Genomic DNA, 15,154 nt, shown 5'->3' with positions numbered 1-15,154 from the left:
AAAAGAAAGAAAAAGTTTTGTAAATAGTGGTTAAATCTTCAACAATTCCAAAAACTTTTGTTAAACAATGCAGCGATCGTATTTTGATGATGAGACTCCTAATTGACTAGCCTACCTTTATAATGTTTGCTTATTATATATAATTCACAGATATCCGAAAGGCTGAGAGGTGGTTCTTTTAACATATTTATGTGAAAACACAGAATTCAAGTGTGAGTCTCTGAATACATTCCTGCCTTATCTCAGGAGGAGCATTTTCTGTCCTGAAAACGCTGAGTAGCTTGGAACATATTTCTCCAGCTGAGCTCCACCCTTTGCAGAGCCCGGGGGGAGCCCCCCACTGCAGTGTGCCCTGCAGTCCCCGGTCAGGGACCCTGCTGGGGTGACACAGGCTGTGGGTAAATGTGCTGCACTCTGGCTGGGCCTGCCTTCGCTGCTGCTCCTAGGGGGCTTAGTCCTTTAAGCTTGCTCTGTGGAGGAGCATGCAAAGTTCCTAAAAGATGACTTGACTTCCTGCTATTGTACATGGACGCTTTGAAGAAAAAGATCTTTTTCCTTCCTGACGTCTTCCCTCCAGGCCGTCACCGATGGGTTCAGTACACCACCGAGATGAACGGCAAGAACACTTTCTGGGACGTGGACGGAAGCATGGTGCCGCCTGAGTGGTGAGCTGCACTGGAGTGGTCTGCCTTGGCACTGCACGTATATTTACTGAACATCCTTTTTTTTTTGGTCTTTTTGACACAAGGTTTCACTATACATTTCAGGCTGGACTTGAACTCCCTTGTAGCCCAGGCTGGCCTCGAACTTGAAGTGATCCTCCTGCCTCAGCCTCCCTAGTGCTGGGGTTACAGGAGTGCCCCACCATACCGCCCTGAATATCTTCTTATAGGACAGTGTGGTATTTTTCCTGAAAGAATTTCTTAGTTACCATGGCTGCATAACAAATTAACCTAAAATTTAGTGGATTAAAGCAGTGATCTTTTGTTTTTGAGACAGAGTCATGCTATGAAGTTTAGGCTGGCTTTGAACTCCATATGTACCCCAGACTGGCTTTGAATTTATAGCAATCCTCCTGCCTCAGCCTTCTTGGTCCTGGGATTACAGTCAAGTGCCACCACATCCAGCAGTATAATGTTTTGAAGTGAAATTCTAGATGCACTTAATTGAATCTCCAGTTTTTGATGAAACTGTTTCAGAGCAGAGTACTTCTGTCTGTAGTACAGATTGCTGAAGTAATGCCATATAGTTGCTATATTTTTGTTTTGTTTTTTGTCTTTTTGAGATAATGTCTTGCTATGCAGTTCAGGCTGGCCTTGAGTTCACTTTGTAGCCCAGGCTGGTCTCGAACTCACAAAAATCCTCCTGCCTCAGTCTCCTGAGTGCTGGGATTACAGGCATGTGCCACCATGCCTGGCCACATGGTTACTATCAAATCAAACTAGAAAACCTTTTCCAATTGGTCTAGAAAATTTCCGCCCAAATTAGAAAGAAGTATATTAGCCTGACTGTGGCATTTTCCTTCAGCCGATCATCAGAAATCGTTCTGGACTCTGCTGAGTAGAAACTGGGGTAATGTCAGCTTCTCCTCTCCACTGTGCACCTCCTGGAATGGCAGGGCTCTGTGGTAGGGGAGGGTTTCGTGTCCTGCATTTCGGGAAGCGAGGGCACAGCCGAGTACTGCGTGCTGTTTCTCAGGCGCCTGTGGCTCAAGGTTGTCCTTGTGCCGCGGCAGCGCGTGGTAGGGGCGCGGTGCAGACTCCGTCAGCCAGTGTCCTCTCATTTCCTAGCCCTGTCCAAGGTTCAGCCTTGGTCACAGGGGTGTCCTTCATGGCCAGACAGTCGCATGTTCCACGTCAGCCTCTTGGCTCTAGTTTCCTTCACCCGGGGCTGGGTCCTTAGCGTTTCCTTAATTTTCGTGACCGTGGTCCTCCTGGAAGTGCCGTGGCAGTTTTGTTACAGTGACCTTGGAGTGGGTTCGTTGGTGGCTTCCTCCTGACTCTGTTCAGACTGTGCTTCTTTGAGGGGCGTGTAGCTAAGCATCACAGAAGCAAAGCGGCACCCGCTTCTGCTTTGTCCCACTTTAATGAAAGCTTCTGTTCCTTGGAAGACGTCTACCAGATTCTTCCAGTCTAAAGTTAATTCATTCTCCCTTGGTTATTAATTAACGTTTTGTGCAGAGATACCTGAAAGTTTTTATATCCTATTACTCATCAAACTTTTAATCTGTTCATTTAGTTATTGAATTTAGGGCTTTCACGCTCAGCTATAGCCCCAGCCCTTTTTTACATTTTTATTTTGAGACAGGATCTCACTGAGTCACTAAGTTGCCCGGGCTGGTTTCAAACTTGGGATCCTCCTGCCTCCGCTTCCCAGAGAGCTGGAATTACAGGCATGCTTCACCACACCTGGCTTATTGTTGGTTCTTTCATTCCTCACATTTAAGCTCAGTTTGACAGTGGGAACTCATCCAAAGCAAACAAACATTTAATGATTGAGGCCCTTCTTGTGGGTGAGAAGGAACCTCCTCCCATGAAGACGTTGTCGAACTGACAGCAGAGCGCTTCATATTACATCAGCGGTTGTTAGAGCAGCAGCCAGAGCTTGGAGGATGGAAGTTGCTCTGCTGTGGGTTAAATGCTGTCAGATCGCGTCAGATGCTACAGAGACGTCTTCGTCAGAATCAGCCAAGGTGGCATACTTCATTGTTGTTTCATTTGAAGATTGCTAGGCGTGGGGGTGTAGCTCAATGGTAAGAGTGTATGCTTAGTGTACTGGAGTCCCTCGGTGCAGCCCCCAGCAGAGAGAGAGGAGGAGAAGGAGTTGGAGGGGGGAAGGGAGGAAGAAACAGCTGCAGCTACCCCAGCCTTTACACTGGTCAGCAAGAAAAGATATTAAAATTGAAGTATATACATTTTTTTTTTCGGTACTGGAAATCAAACTCGGGACCTCATGCTTGCCAGGCAGGCGTGATTCCACTGAGGTATATTCCCGGCCCATTACAAGCAATGATTCGGTCTATCTTTTTTTTTTTTTTTAGTACCAGGGATCAAACTCATGACCTTGCACTTGCCAGGCAGGCGCTTATGCCACTGAGCTACATCCCCAGCCACAAGTATATACATTTTTTTAGGTGTGCTGTTGCACATGTAATAAAGAACAGTGTAGTATAAAGATAACTTTTGTATGCACTGGGAAAGCAAAATTTGTTTTATTTGCTTTATTGCAGTGCTTGTTTTATCGCAGTGGCCTCCTAGAACTGAATCCCCAACATCTCTAAAGTGTATTCCTGTAATGATTTATGTATCCACCCACACCAGTACCACGTGTTCAAGTTCAGTACCACAGGTTACATTCTAGTTTTCTCCTTTGTCATAGTTGTACCTTTTTTTTTGTACTGAGAATCAAACTCAGGACCTTGAGCTTCCAGGCAGGCACTGTGCAGCTGAGCTACATCCCCAGACCTTGATTGTTTTTTGAGACAGGGTCTTACATAGTTCAGGCTGGCCTTGAGCTCATAGCAGCCCTCCTGCCTCAGCCTCCTGAGTGCTGGGATTATAGGGATGTGCCACCATGCCTGGTGATGGTTTCTTTTTTTAAAAAATTAGCTAATTGATTTTTATGGTGCTGAGGGTTGTCCCTGGTATGTCCCCTACCCTGAAGCGTTGTGTAGTGGGTCCCGGAGAGCCTGCTGCCAGGGAACACGAAGCTTCTGGTCAGGCCCTGCGTGGCCCAACTGGGCTCCGTTCTCCTTACTCTTGGACCCGTGCTGTGTCGTCAGGAGAGTGGAAGAACAGGCTCCGGCTGCCGGGTGAGCTGCCACCTGCATGAGCACCGTGCAGAGACACCCAGGGAGGGGCGCTGGGGCTGTAGGTGACGCGAGGTGGCTCCTGAGTGTGCTCAGTGGCTGCGTGGCTCCCACCCGTGGACGGCGGCCCTCAGAGGCTTGGTGAGGTGAGTGAAATCGGGAACTTCAGCCACCTTCTCTGTTTTGCTCATTGTTCCCTTGTCTTACGGGGGGAACATCAGAAATCTCATAGGAAAATGAGTTCACTTTGTGTGTCTTGCCTTGAAGACTGCTTCTTTGGTTGCTTTGGTTTAGCTTTTTTAATTTGTTTGCTTGATTGGGATTTTGTTATTGTTTGTTGGTTGCAGTACTGGGGATTGAACGTCAGGCTTCACACATGCTAGGCAAGCGTTCCACTGCGGAGCTGCATCTTCAGTCCTTTTTACGTACATACTTGCTTACTCATTTAGAGTTAGAGTCTTGCTAAGTTGCCAGGCTGCGCTTGAACTTGTGGTCCTCCTGCCTCAGCCTCTTGAGTAGCTGGGGTTGCAGGCGGCTGCTGCTGGGCTCCCTCATGCACACGGGCAGTGAATCTATGGTCCTTGCTCTCTGAATTCGTAGTCACTGAATGAACTCTGGCTGGTAGACTAGTGGGCGATAATTTAGTGCCTGTTATTTTTGTTGCAATAACTTACTCTTCCTATCTTTTATTCTCTTGTGGGTTAAGCGGTGGGGTTTTAATTTGTTCAGGAATTTGATTAATTGGATTGAATATTAACACCCTGAAAGTTTTGTTTAGTTCTGGTTTTGCTCTTTTTGATGCAGGGATGGAAGCCAGGGCCTTGAATTTGCTAACAAGTGCTCGGCCACTGAGCTACACCCCCAGCTATGGAAGTAGTTAGTGGCTACCAAGTGCCATTTTATGTTACTTTTGTTTGTTCTTTTTTTGTTGTTGTTGTTATTGTTTGTTTTTTTTTTTTTGTTTTGTTTTGTTTTTTTTGAGATAGGGTCTCACTATGTAGTTCAGGCTGGCCTTGAACTCACTGTTGCCCAGGCTGGCCTCAGACTCATGGAAGCTCCTGCCTAAGCCTCCCGAATACTGGGATTAGAAGTATGTGCCATCACGCCCAGCTCTGCTCTCAGTTTTAAGTTAGCTAATTGTTCTCATCTGTATAGTAATGTGCAGAGGTCTTTATTATCTTGTTATGGCAGTTCACCTGTGCAGAGAAGTAGGGGCATAAAGACCACATTAATAGGCCAGGCGTGGTGGTGCAACCTGTCATCCCAGCACTGCAGAGGCTGAGGCAGAGGGATCACAGTGAGTCTGAGGCCCCTCCTGAGCTGCATAGTGAGACCCTGTCTCAAAAAACCAAAACCAAAACAAACACAAATAATACCTACATGATACTTGAAAAGGTAAAGCATTTTTGAATATACAAAGGTAGAAAAGTTGGGCTATTTCTTGTATGACATTATAAGATTGTTGCTTTCACTTACATTAGGAAAATAAAGGTATACTTTCTGTGATACCAAGTTTTGGAACCTTGAAATACTTTGAGTCAGGTTTTTTTAAAAAAAAGAAAGGAAGTGGCTTGCCTCGAGTTTTAGCTGCACGTGCACCGTCTCTCCACTTGGGGGCCCCTTCTGCTCATTTCTGAGAACCAAGTCTCAGTGTAGTGCACTCTTCTCTCTTTGCAGTTGATTTTTCTTACTAAAATTAATGTTAACTAATCAAGAAATACATACATTCTCTTTAAAATAATTGTATATGTGAAGGGTCTCTCCCCTTCCTTTGTCTTCCCTCCGTTCCCCTTTCTTTTTTGAAAAGAAAGTACTTTTATCCCTGAATAATCTTCTAGGGTCAGAGGGAGATTGATAATTTTTTTTTTTTTTTTTTTTTTTGAGATGGGGTCTCGCTATGCGGTGCAGACTGGCCTCGAACTCACAGTGGTCCTCCTGCCTCGGCCTCCCAAGTGCTGGGATTATAGGAATGAGCCACTACTCCCAGCCAGTATTTTGGCCCTTGTGAGGTTAATGTATTTAGGATGCTCAGCCCCGTTGTGGTTTTCTCAGTTGGAGTGATACGTTCTAGGAGCTTTTGTAAAGAAGTGTGGCAGATGGGGGCTTAGGTGGGGGTGACAGAAGTCAAGGGTGAGTCGGTGTTGGCGGTAGTGCTTGGTCCCATAGTGGTGGCGCGAATCACTGACGTGGGAAGAGAAGGCTGGTGAGGGAGGGGTGGAGCTGCGCTTGTGAGACCTGCTGGAAACCCCGAGGAACAGCGCTGTCAAGTGAGCGGTGGATGTCCGAGTCAGAAGCGTGGGATGCAGCTCGTGCTAGCGAAGAAGAAGGAGAAGTGACCAGGCAAGAGGAGAGGCAGCGCGGCTCGCGTTCCCGGAAGGGGCGGCCGGCTGTGCTGGCTGCACCGGCGGTGGGGTAAGGGCTGCGGGCTGCGGAGAAGCGCCTGCGGTGCGGCCCCCTGCAGCTCGTGGGCTGCATGCGGAAGCTCTTAGAAATGTGGGGGCGGGGTGGGCTCAGTGGTCGCGTGCTTGTCTAGATCCACGAGGCCCTGGGCTCACTCGCCAGCGCCGCGAGCACACACACATTTGTGGAAGGATCCTGGCAGGAGAGTGCGATTGACACAGCTCCCTGAAAGAACCTGTGTCCTGATTTCCTGTATAGTACTTTTAGAGCATTTCTAGGTAGTTGTGTTCATTTTACAGGCAGTTTTATTTCTTCTTATTGGTACTGGAAGCATTTTTCCCATGTTACTATTTTTTTTTTTTTTTGCGGGGAGTACTGGGAATCGAACTCAGGACCTTGAAATTGCTAGGCAGGCGCTTGTGCCGCTGAGCTTCATCCCCAGCCCTTTCCCATTTTATTAAAGCAATCCTTCTAAGCTGGGCTTGGTGGTGCACACCTGCAGTCCTGATAGTCTGGGAGGCTGAAGCAGGAAGATTGCAAGTTTGAGTTCTGCCTCAGGAATTTAGCAAGACTTATCTCAAAATAAAAAATTAATACTCTGGTTTCTCTTCAGATCGCATAAATCTTTCCCCTCAAAATAAAAAATTAAAAAGACTGGGGATGTAGCTCAGTGGTAGAGTACCATTGAGCTGGGAATGTAGTTCAGTGCAAAGGGCCTGTGTTCAATTCCTGCTAACATACATTTTTGTAATTATTATTAAAATATATTTTCTGGGCTGAGGGTATGCCTCAGTGGCAGAGCACTTGCCTATCACATGCCCTGGGTTCAGTTCCCAAAACTGAAAAAAAAATCTGATTGTAAGAAGCAAATAAACTCTAATTCCTTCATTCACTGATTCAGCAAACATTTGAAGGGTCTGCTTTTGCATAGAGAAGGAATATTTTGTTGTTGCTATTGGTTCAGGAGCTTTATGCTAAACTACATCCCCATCCCACCCCCCTTTTTTTTTCTTCTTATGAGACGGTCTTGCTAGGTTACCCAGGCTGACTTCGAACTTGTGATCCTCCTGCCTCAGCCTCCTGCGTAGATGGGATTACAGGTGTGTGCCACTGGGTCTGGCTTCTTGTTATTTTTCAGAGGCAGGGTCTCTCCATACTGCTTAGGCTGGCCCTGAACTCCTGGCCTCAAGAGATCCTCTTGCCTCGGCCTCTCAAGTAGCCAGGACTATAGGAGCAGGTCACCCACTGGCTGCAAGGGACTGATTTTTAGAGGCTCCGGGTGGAGCTAGGAGATTGGCGTGTATTGGTCGCCATCTGTAGAGGAAAGCTTGTAATTACAAACAATAAGGCATACAGCATGCAGAGTATTCTGTGGCTGGCTTCCCCCTCCCCTCAGGCGGTGTGTGACAGACTTTCCTGTCTCACTGCACATCAGCTGTCAGTCGCGTTCTTTACCGGGGGGGGGGGGAGGGAGGGGGAAGACTTTTATATATAGAAAGGGTTAATGGCAATTTGGGTTTAAAGTTAATATCCTGTGTATTACAGCTGTAAATCTTAAAACCTAGGTCTTCTTAGGCCTTGAGGTTCAATTTATAGATAGGACAAAGAACAGGATTAGTAAATTGATTACTTTTTGCATAAAAATAAAGTATAATTATTTCCTCTTGGTCTTTGATGAATGTCTGATAAATTCTAGGAGAAAGGATTAAATTGTACCAGACAGTTGTGTCCATTTGCAAATTTAGTTAATTACATTCCTTTAAGTGTTTTAGGTCACAGTCATAAATTTAATATATTTGATTTTTTTTTTCAATCTTCAAATGCCAAGCAAATAGGTACACCGCAATTCTGTCAGGCAAAATGTTCCTAAGCCCTTAAATTATTTGTTCGGACCAGAAAATTAAAGGTCATTTCAATTTCTTTTTTTCTGGTGGCTACTGGCAAGTTCTTTTTATCGGTATTTTTTTATTTTTGGGGTTTTTACCGGAGACTGGACCCAGGGCCTTTGCACTGAGCTCTAGCCACACCCTTTTTCTGTCTTGTTCGGAGGCGGGGACTCAGCAGGCGCGGTGCGCTGTTGCCCATGCGGGGGCCGCAGGCCGGGGCCCCACGCCCGCTTTCCCTTGTTTTTGGCGCCGACTGACCGTGCACAGGGCTGGGCTCGCGGTGACGGCCCACGCGCGGGAGCCTCGCGCCCTGGTCGTGCACGCGCACCGTGACCGCCCCTGTCACCTGCCCCTGAGCTCTCGGGGCTTCCCTTCCCCTTCCGGCTTCCAGCCTGCGAGGCTCGCGGTCTGCCGCAGAGCCACCCTTCCAGCCCCGAGCGCTTCTTTTTGAGTGGCTTTTCAGGCACACTTTCAGCCGCTGCCCTGCTAGTGAGCCTGAAGTCCCCGAGCCCGTCCTGGGCCTGCGAGGCTCGCGGAGTGATCGGAGCCTTCTCAGCGGTGCCGGCCTCTGCCCGCCGGCTCGGCCGCCTGGGCCTCTCGCCCTCGCTGGAGGCCGGCCGCCCCGCCTGTGCTGCCCGCGGCTTCGCCGCCTTGCCGGCTCCTCCGTACCCCAGCGCCGCTGCGGGCTCCTCCACTCCCTCAGGCAGAGGTCCCTCCTCCGCTCTCACGGGCCCTTCTCCTCTAGCTTTTTTCCTTGTGGCACTTGCCTGCCTCTGCCTCTTGTTCTGTTGTGTAGTCTTTCATTTATCGTTTGTTTGTCCCGTTGCCACACTAGAACAGTCACCAGCGCACAGTGAGAACACACTTGCTCGGCGTATCTGCTGAGTGAGTGAATAGAGGCGAAGCTGTTTTTCTCGAAACAGCACGGTCTTCTTCCTCTTGGTGTGTGTGCTGCCCCCAGCCTGGCTCCGTGTACCACTCATTCAGAACTCAGATTTTGGAAACTTTCTAGGTTTTGGAGTATTTGCATAGATTTCACAGGTCGAGCATCCGTAAGCCCCAGATCCAAAATCCGAAAATCTCCATGGTGGTGGGTATGGTGGCGCACTCCTGTAATCCCAGCACTCGGGAGGCTGAGGCAGGAGGATCGTTGCGTGTTCGAGACCAGCCTGGGCTACAAAGTGAGCTCAAGGCCACCCTGAACTGCATAGCGAGACCCTGTCTCAAAAAGACAGCAGCACAAAAGCCTGCCTGGCAAGCACAAGGTCCTGAGTTTTTCCTGGTACCAGAGAAAAACAAAAAAAAAAAAAAAAAAAAAAAAAACAAACCTTTTGATTTCTGAGCATTTTGAACTTAAGAGTTTCAGGTTAGGGTATTCTCACCTTTGGTTGATGCTATGTAAAATACCCCTTGGGTTTAATCAAAGTGTTATTTGACACAGTGGATTGCAGGATTCTTTTCAAAGTATACCCTTCTTGGTATGTATTTTCTGCTCCAGAAATTCAGAATATTAAGAAACTGTTCTAAGAAACTGAAAACTGATTATACAGATTGTCCAATGCGGTTTTTCTCTATAACTCTTCTCTGTTCAAATGTATTCATTACAAGAAGACAAGATTGTTTTGCTTTTTAAATTCAATTGTAGTGTGTTTCATTTCCTATTCAGCACTTTATTTAAGATGGATTATAACATTTTACACAGGTGAGTTGTTGGAAAATTCCGTATCTGGGGTATGAAAATAAACTGTTACTTTTTATAAACGAGAAGCTGCCCTTGATTCCCACTTCCAGAATAAATCTTTGTTGTGCTCACAGGCTGTCACAGCTGTGGCAATGCCAGAGTCTGCCATAAGTACCAGATTTTGAAGTTTCTAAATAAAAAGGCATTTTAAACCTTTTTCTATGTATCCTTTAGTGAATGACGTTGCTTTTGTGATTTGACTTAGAAAAAATTTCCGTAAAGGTAAACTGAGAAAATCACTATCTGCCACTAACGCATTTGAGTACTTTAAAAAATAGTGGCTTAAGTGGGATGAAATGAGGTTAGAAGCAGATAGACTATTTATAGTTTCAAAATAATAATGGATGGCTTGAGCAGGATTTATAAGCCAGCTCCAGAACTGGTTTGCATTAGAAGCATTTTTCTTTTTTTTTTTGAGCAGAGTCTTGCTCTGTAGTCCAGGCTGGCCTTGAATTTATGGCAAACCCACCTGAGGCTCCTAAGTGCTGGGATTACAGGCGTGTGCCACCATGCCCAGCAGGATTTTTCTTTTTGATATACTAACTTTCTGCTTAGAAAGTCATGCATATTCATTATAGAAAATGTAGAAGTAATGAAGGAAATAAACACAACCTGTTTCTACCATATAGAAATAACCACTGCTTTGCTTTGCTTTGCTTTTTTCCCCTGTAGTGGGGATTGAACCTTGGGCCTTCACACTGAGGTGTGTCCTCAGCTCTTTTTTTATTTTGAGATAGTGTCTTGCTAAGTCAGTAAGTTGGAATCAAACTTGCAGTTGTCCTGTCTCAATCTTCCAGAGAGCTAGGCTTACAGGTGTTTGCCATCACTGGCCACTGTTACCTTTTGATGTGTGTTATTCTGATCTCATTTTCTTTTCTTTTTCTTCCTTCCTTCCTTCCTTCCTTCCTTCCTTCCTTCCTTCCTTCCTTCCTTCCTTCCTTCCTTCCTTCCTTCCTTCCCTCTCTTTTTTTGTTTTTTGGTCTTTTTGAGATAGGGTCTTGCTATGCAGTTCAGGCTGGCCTTGAGCTTATTTTGTAGCCCAGGCTGGTCTCAAACTCGAAACAGTCCTTTTGCCTCAGCCTCCCGAGGGCTGGGATCACAGGCGTGTGCTACCACGCACAGCTGTTCACGTGTTTTAGAACATAAATATTTGAAACTTTATATAGTAAAATCTTATCAGCTTTATTTATACTTTTTTTTACTTTTGATATTAAGCTTAGAAATGGGCCTTCATATTCTTTATCAGTATATTTTATTGATATAAATATTCACCCATGTTGTATCTGAGCATTTCAGAAATACAGGATCTGGAATCAGCCTGGAGTGGTGGCATACACCTGTAATCCCAGACTCTGGGAGGCTGAGGCAGGAGGATCGCAAGTTCAAGCCCTGACTAGGCAGTTTAGTGACTTGATAAAATGCTGTCTCAAAATAAAAAGGGCTTGAGGTATAGCTCAGTGTGAAGATAGTGAATCAATCACCAGCATCTCAAAGGAAAAAAAAAAAATCTGAAATCTGTTTGACACAGGACTTGGAAAATCTAACGGCTTTTTTTTTTTTTACAACAAAACTATCCTAGCATAATTTGTTGAGAAATTTTTACTTTCCCCAGTGACTTGAAATACCTTTACTACCTTATGTATACTTTAGTCTACTTAGGGAGTTTTATTCTGCTTTATTGTACTTTTGTACCAATTTTTATACCATTCTAACTTTTGAGGTTTCATTTAATGTCTAGTAGTATCAGCCTTCATGACTGTTACAAGTTTTCAAAATTTCTTTGGATAGAGTCCGGCAGGTGCTTAGAATTATATCATCAAATTCTGAGGAAGAATTCCACTGGGATTTTGATTGAGATTGCATTTAATTAAATAACAGCTATGCTAACAAGATTTGAGTTAGCCATCTTTTAATGAACTATATTTAGTTTCTTAATTTGTTAAATTTATCCCATTCTATAGTTGAATGAGTTTGGTAGACAAAGATTACAGTAATTATAACAATATCTTTGTTTCAATTATTTTGATACAACTTTAATATATTTAAATATAGACTTTTCCCAAAAGTTATATATTTTGTTGTAAACATTCTTCTTCTATTTGTAACTTTTTTCCTAGTCTCTTTATTTGCAGTCTCACTGACTTTATCAGGTTTAGTAATTTTACATTTTGTCCTTTATAAAGACAATAGCAGTGATATAAGATTGAAATGGGCGTAGTGCCAAACACAGCAGTTTTCTAAACAACACTCTTAGCACATTGCTATCTTTAATTAGTTGGAATTAAAATAGCTCAGCAGAAAATGTATTTTGCAAATAAAATTCTTTGGTGTAGAAATCTATAAGCTATGATCTCTTTGCCCTTAATAATAATAAACAGAAGGGTAATATTAATCTAGCAGATTATAAACCATCTGGTTTATTATATTTCTCTCTAAACTGTTGTAATGAGTATAGATTTCTAATTACACATTCCCTGACTTACCCTTAACCTTAGTAGGATAAACATTTTCAGATTTTATGTATTGTGATAAAAATGATCTTTGAAAAGTGTTTAACATGGGGCTGGGTGTTGTGGTGCCCACCTGTAATCCCAGCACTGGGGAGGCTGAGGCAGGAGGATCACCATGAGTTTGAGACCAGCCTGAACTATGTGTAACAGGATCCTGTCTGAAAAAAACAAAAAGTTCAACATGAACTTTTAAATGTTTTCATTATAAATATGAACTCATTAATTTTACAAGTTTATGGCTTTCACTTTGACACTTCTACACATGCATATGTTGTGATTTCATCATACCACCCTCCCAACTATCCTTCCTTGATCTTCCCTCTCTCCCCATTCCCTGGAGCCCCTCCCTGAATAACAGTCCTGCTTCTGCTTTCAGATGTATATAAAATTTTTTGTTAAAGTTTCCACGTGTGACAGAATACACACAGTACTCGTCTTTCTGTATCTGGTTTGTTTTGCTTAACGTGAGGAGCTCCAGTTCTGTCCATTTCGCTGCACGTGATGTGCCTTCATTCGTCAGCGCTGAGTAAAACTCCCCCTGCGCTGACCCCGTACCCTGGGCGTTGCAAGTAGTGTTGCAGTAGAGCTAGCTGTGCAGCTGAGTGTTTAGGGTGCCAACTTCATTCCCTTCAGGTGTGCCCAGGAGTGGCGTGGCTGGATCATAATGCAGTTCTTTTTTGTTTTTCTGAGGCGCCTCCATATTATTTTCCATAGTGATTCAACAGATAATGCTGGGGGAACTGGTTATCCATTCGCAGAAGATTGAAACTAGATTCCTGTCTCTTGCTTACCCTGTACAAAAATCAACCCCAAATGGATCAAAGACGTTAATGTGAGGCCTAAAACTTCGAAACTACTTGCAGAAAACATAGGGGAACACTTCAAGATGTAGACCTCGGCCACAGTTTCCTGACTACTGCTGCTCTAGTAGCTCAGGAATTGACAGATGGGATTATGTCACATTAAAAGGTTTCCACATAAGAAAGCAGTCAAAGAGATAGTGTACAGAACGAGAAAACTCTTTGCTAGCTCTTCACCTGACAGAAGCTTACTATCCAGAATATATAAAGAACTCAAAAAAGTAACGAAGGAAAGGACAAGTAACCAGCCCGTGAATGGGCCTGGGGTCTGAATAGAGAGAAGTACGGATGGTCAGCAAGCACTGCGTGTGAAAGGTGCTTGACCCCATCAGCCGTCAGGGAGCTGCACCTCTGAGCCACACCGAGGCTGCTCCTCAGCCCAGCCGGAACGCCTGGTACTAAAACCTGCAAATGCTGAGAGGGTGCGAGACAGCACAGGCACGCTTACGCACTGTTGGTGGACTGTAAACATTCCCCGCTACTTTGACATTTTCTGTGGCTGCATGAGCTCTTCGATTCCTCACTTACGCACCAGTCAGGCGTATGGAAGCTCTGGACTGGGGTTCCTTAAATACCACTTGAACCTCCAGGAGTCTTGCTGGCAGCCATCTGAGTAGGTCACTTCCCTGCTCCCTTCCCTGCTGGCTTCCTGCTAGATGCTGTTGTTTGTCCCTGGAATGTCGATTCCTCCCTTCTCTGTCCTTAGCACCATGACCTCTTCCACGGCCAGGTGGCTGGCACTTCCCACCGTACCTCCTTTGAAATTAAGTTGTTAAGCACTTAATTCAGGGCCTTGACTTCATGTTCGGATACAGCAAACTGTGTACTGTTGTGTAGTGTTCGGACTCCAGCCTGAGCCACAGGTGCTTGCACAGACTTTCTTCAGCAGGGCTCTTACAGGTGTCCCACTAGCGCTGCAGGAGCCAGAGTAACCTGAGCATGGAAACAGCCAGAACCCGCCCCAGCATCAGTGCTAATACTGTACTTAATCAGCTCTGAAATACATTTTACATGCAGTTAGGGTACATATTACAATCCATAGTGCACCCCAATTTAATTGGCAGCTTGTTTTCTCTCTTGGAGGTACATAACATATTGATGTACCTGAAAAGGAATGGTGTCATAGATTTGAGTCAGGGCCTCAAACTCTTGATCCTTGTGCCTCCACTCGCACAGGGCTAGGACTCCCGGGGTGCCCCCGCAGCCCGCCGGCAGCTAGCATTGGTTGCTTTCCTGGGTGCGTGAAGTGTACTATCAGACTTGAGCCTTATACCGTCTGCAGGAAGTAGAGATGTTCAGTTGAAAACACTGGGGCCCAGAGAAGTTCAGCGGGGCCGGAATTAAAGCTTGAACCCACGCTACAGAGTAGTTCCGAGTTTCCCTGCCGAGCTCCCCACCGATGTGCTGCGCCTCTTCATAACCAGCTTGTTTTCTCTCCCCCTTGAAGGCATCGCTGGCTTCACAGTATGACTGACGACCCTCCAACCACCAAACCTCCAACGGATCGTAAGTTCATTTGGAAGAAGCATCAGTTCAACGTGAGTGGCACTCCTCAACAGTACGTTCCGTACTCCACCGCTAGAAAGAAGATTCAGGAGTGGGTCCCCCCTTCCACGCCGTACAAGTAAAGACCACGAGAACCAGTCGCAACGTGTGAAATCCGGGCTTCTCTCAGAATTGTACTTTTACTGTCTCCTGTGAACGTGATTAAAATTTGTCTGACCAAGCAGTGTCTTTCGTGCCATTTTTCCCTTAAATTTGTCATTTCTCCTTTTACAAAATAGAAGCTCACTAAGATGGGTGATTGAAGTAGACGTCAGCTACGGTGACGCCTGGTGCAGAGCCCTGGGTTTTGGAAACAGCCCCTGAGGTCAGGGTTGTGCTTTGTGACCTTCCCCACTCCCACGGGAAGACCTCAGCCACTGGGTCAAGCGCATTTCCCACGGGCA

The 15,154-nt window shown here is 45.4% G+C and overlaps 1 protein-coding gene across 1 annotated transcript; it reads left to right on the top strand.

Annotated features, from left to right (window-relative positions):
* Positions 1 to 577: 577 nt before the first annotated feature.
* Ndufa12 (NADH dehydrogenase (ubiquinone) 1 alpha subcomplex, 12) lies at positions 578 to 14,934 on the top strand (the record flags this gene model as incomplete). Its single annotated transcript, XM_013518426.1, is given in 2 exon segments — positions 578 to 665; positions 14,653 to 14,934. Coding segments are annotated over 2 exon segments (269 nt in total), but the record flags the coding sequence as incomplete, so codon positions are not given.
* Between the last annotated feature and the right edge of the window lie 220 nt (positions 14,935 to 15,154).

The sequence above is a fragment of the Chinchilla lanigera genome, unplaced genomic scaffold (assembly GCF_000276665.1).
Source record: "Chinchilla lanigera isolate Chin_1 unplaced genomic scaffold, ChiLan1.0 scaffold00004, whole genome shotgun sequence".
NCBI lineage: Eukaryota > Metazoa > Chordata > Mammalia > Rodentia > Chinchillidae > Chinchilla > Chinchilla lanigera.
Note: the sequence above shows the minus strand (reverse complement) of the source record. Positions and strands in the feature narration are given on the sequence as shown.